The sequence below is a fragment of the Athene cunicularia genome (genome assembly GCF_003259725.1).
Source record: "Athene cunicularia isolate RWA chromosome 15 unlocalized genomic scaffold, athCun1 chr15_part1, whole genome shotgun sequence".
In the NCBI taxonomy this organism is placed as follows: domain Eukaryota; kingdom Metazoa; phylum Chordata; class Aves; order Strigiformes; family Strigidae; genus Athene; species Athene cunicularia.
In genome coordinates, this window is record NW_020799121.1 from 14367058 (window position 1) to 14371022 (window position 3965).

The 3965-nt window shown below is 45.5% G+C and overlaps 1 protein-coding gene across 1 annotated transcript in view; it reads right to left on the reverse strand.

The window, feature by feature from the left end:
* CORO1C (coronin 1C) overlaps positions 1–3965 on the reverse strand; it is a 51585-nt gene that overhangs the window by 23554 nt on the left and 24066 nt on the right. Inside the window, exon 2 of the mRNA XM_026859643.1 lies at positions 2289–2477. Coding sequence (XP_026715444.1) covers positions 2289–2477 — 189 coding nt within the window. The remainder of the gene's footprint in view (positions 1–2288; positions 2478–3965) is intronic.

Consider the following 3965-nt stretch of genomic DNA (forward strand, 5'->3'; position numbering starts at 1 on the left):
AAAAAAAAAAAACCACAAAAAAACACACACCACCAAAAAACCGACACTTGCAATGAGTGAAAACCGGCCGGTTTGCGGTGACGCGGAGGAGCGGGCTCGGCTCAGCCCTCCGGGCGGGCAGCCCACACGAGACTGAACCCGGAGTGCGGCCCAGGTCCTGCGGGTCCCCGCCTGAGAGCTCTGAGGAGCAGCCGGTGTGTTCTTAGAGCTCAATTTTAAAAGCAATGCCCAAACCCTGGGTTAAAACTCACAAAGAGAAAACTCCTGTCTTTGCCCCCTCCTCAATCCTCGCGAATACAACAGCGAGGGTCTTGCTGGAGGAGCTCTGTGAGAACCTCAGCTCAAGGGGCTCAGAAGGGTTTGGGTGGTGAAGGAACTGAAGGAACAGTTTCAAACTGAAATCAAAAGGGTTTGGGTGGTGAAGGAACAGTTTCATCAGCCGGGGCTATTAAAATAAATGAGGAACGCAGGAACTGGCTAGAGCAAAGCCAGCAAATGCGTTGCGAAAGGAAGCGTCAGGCTGGGGGAGTTTAGGAACAGTTCTTGCAGCTTTGCGTGAAACCTTATATATGAATATTAAATAGCTGCGTAAGGCAGAAACGTGGTTGAGGGCACAAAGGCAATGACAAATAGGAAGGCGGGAGGAATAATTGAATACACCTAAAAAAAAAAAAAACCTAAACGTTAAGATGGCTCTTAAAAACGAAAAGAAAAAAAAAATATCACTCAGAATTAAGAATTTCTGCCAGGGACTGAGAAAACGTAGGGAAGAGGAAGAAAGAGGGATGCGTGCCCTCTGCCACCGGCGTTTGCTTGTGCCCTGATGCGACGCGAGTCAGCGAGGAATTGCAAACCGAGATCTGCGCCGTCGCGCGTGGCTCGGGCAAGAGCAGGACACGTGGCCCGAAGATGAACGCAGAGCAGAATCCTTGCAAAGGAGGGCTGTTAAATAAGATGAGCAAAATGGAGAGCTATTTAAGGAGGGTTTGGCTTGCCTCGCTTAGCACAACTGAGGCATAAGTGAGAACTCGCTGCCTCTGTTCCTGTAACGCACTCGCCATGTGGGATGCTATATTCAATTCTGGTCACTATTTCTATATATAAACAGGGCAGATCTGCAAACGGAGCTCGGGGAAAAAAGGACAGGGCTGATGACAGACTGAGGATATCTTCAGCCTATAGTTAAGACAGAAGCTTGAGGGTCACAAAATAATGTCACAGAAAAAGACTTTCATCACAAGAATTGGCATCACAAAGGGGAGATGAGAGCACTGCTCTCCAACAAGGGTGGAAGAAAGATGCTCTGCCATTTTTTTTTCCCCGTGGTGTATCAGGGAGAAACAGGAATTTGTTTCCGTCTGAGACACCACTCCTGCTCATTTGTGTGCTTTTATACCACAGCATTGTAAGAGCCTGCCAGGAAGGCTTTTGTACCCATCTCTTCAGCCTCCTTCCAAACCTTTGATCCGGCCATTCTCGTGGCTAACAGACAGGAACCTAACTTTTCTGTGTGTTTTGCAAATCACACCCCTGGGATTCTACAAATAAATTCAAAGTGTAAGAGAAAGAAGTAAAGTGTATATACGGGCTCGCTGAGAGGTTCTTTATGGGAGACTTAGAGGCATCGTGCACAGCAGAGAACATAAAGGGTGTTTCCCTGCCTAAGATCAGAGGAAGCCCCTCTCCTTGGTATGTCAGGTACTGGGGATAACAAGAACTGCCTGAAGTATAATAAAGCCTAGACACAGCCCTGTGATCTGGGAGACCTGCAGGACAGCTGCGATGGTACCCAGAGGTGCTGTTTTCTTACCAAGATTATTCTTATACCACGTAAAGAGTAACTGAAGGGGCTGGCAGGTGCCTAGACCAGCTCTTCTTGGAGCCAGCTCACTCCTTCGTATCCATCTGATACGGGGCTACGAGGAGTAGTTTGGTTCAGGTGCATTCCTGAATTAAGTGATGCTCACAGAGCTCAAAGCCCTGACAGTGGAAAAACCTGGCCATTGCTATCATAAACAAAGAGGCTTCATTAGGAGCATGAGTCTACGTAAAAACTTCTGCCATAAAGAACTGGCTCAGATTAGTCAAGCAAACCACTTATTTACTGTGTTTAATGTACAGGAAGCATTACACTGATTACAGAGACATTAAATAGATTCTTACATGGCACTACCGAGCAGGATTTGTCACAAACACGGCACAGACTTCACAGCCTTAATGTTATTCATGACCAAGTGCCGAAATGACAACAAAGCTGAGCGTGTAACAGCCAAAAAAAAAAAAAAAAAAAAGCACCAGGAAGGCTCCGCCACCGCTAGCATCTACAATTATTGCAACAAATCGGGGGTTTACTGCACAAAAGGAGCTATCCCAAGTAACACGGGAAACGCGGATGTCGTCGTAACACTGATCGTTTTTCACCGCTTGGCCAAACACGTGCCGAAATTTGCTCTGTCGTACCACTCGCCTCATTGTGTCTGCGGAGAAGAGGAACGGCAAAAGGAGGAGATCAGTTACAGGTGCCAAGGACCTCCGCGGACCCGCGCATCTGCGCCATCACCCAGCTTCCAGCAACACACAGGAAAAACAGAAATACAGCCTCACCCACTGCTCCTGCACCTTGCTTTGGACCTGCTAAGTTCTCAGCCAGTTTTGCCTTGGGTTTTGGTTTTTTTTTTTGTTTTGTTTTTTAAATAAAGTTTGGGGCTGTCTTGCACCGAACAACTGAACTGCATTTCCAAGGGTGCTTTACAGAAAGAATTTGCTGGTTAAGCATCAGTTTTCCCCATTGTAAATGTATTCTCTTATTGCAGTAAAGGAAGTTCCTAATCCTAAAAGCAGTTTTTAGACAAGTCTCCACATATTTTCGGGGATAAATCTGGTCTCAGATTGAACTTGTTTACTTTCAAGTCAGACAGGGTCCAGAAGATGTAAATAAAAATGCAAGCTCTGAAAATCCGGTGTTCCTGTGAAGTGGTTCCACATGTTTGCTAGCTTCCATTTCTTTCTTCTAACTCCAAAATCTCACTGAAAAAATAATAAAATTAAGTCTCCTAGGCAGAAAGGAGTAATGGAAACAAGCTAATGACTCAAATTAACTTAGTGTGTCTGTAGCACTTCTCCTTCTCTTGAGAAAAATAATTTTCAAGAAGGCTTGAGTTAGAATAGAGGGAAAGGGACTAGCATGGAAAATTCCAGCACTCGAGCCCTGGAAGAAGACACGGGCACAACACCGCCTGTGGACACCAACCCTGGAAGCGAGCAACTGTCCTGCCTTCCCCGTACACAACCTTACGGTGCCCTCGCATCTGGGAAGGGCTTTTCCCATCGTACAAGATTTTTTCCCCTCAGATGGTGCTCGCGGGAGGAAGAGGAGCCTCCATATAGCATCTTGCTTTTACATCTGAGAAAAATATTTCTGTCTCAGTCTCGGGGGAAAGCAAAAAAAATTTTTAAAAAATGAAAATAAGCAGAGTCCACCTCCTATCTCGCCTCCCAGTCGGTCCCCAAGCACATGCAGAGGCTGGGAAAAACTGCTCAAGCTTCACGGAGATTCTTGCTCCAGCCCCAGCAGCCTGATGCTCTCAAGTGAGAGACTCTGAACGCGGGCTCCAGCACGACTCCCTCTGCACAGCCTGTCTGCAGCAGAAGTGATAAAAGGTTCTACGTCTGTCTCTAACTGCAAAGGCTTTGCCTGAAAGCGCAGAGAAAAAGAGACTTCAGAATGATGGCTGTTTTGTAGTCTCGGAGGTTTAAAAAAAAAAAATAAAATTAACAGCAACAAAAAACTGAATAACTAGCAGAAAGCACTCATCAGAGCCAGGAAATAAGCAGTCAGGTAGTATGTTTGAAGAGGAGAAAAATGTTTACCATTACATTACAGCTATTGAGTGAAATACTACAGTTTCTGCATGGATAAAAGGAGAAGAAAAAAAAAAAAAAAAAAAAAAAAAAAAAAAAAAAAA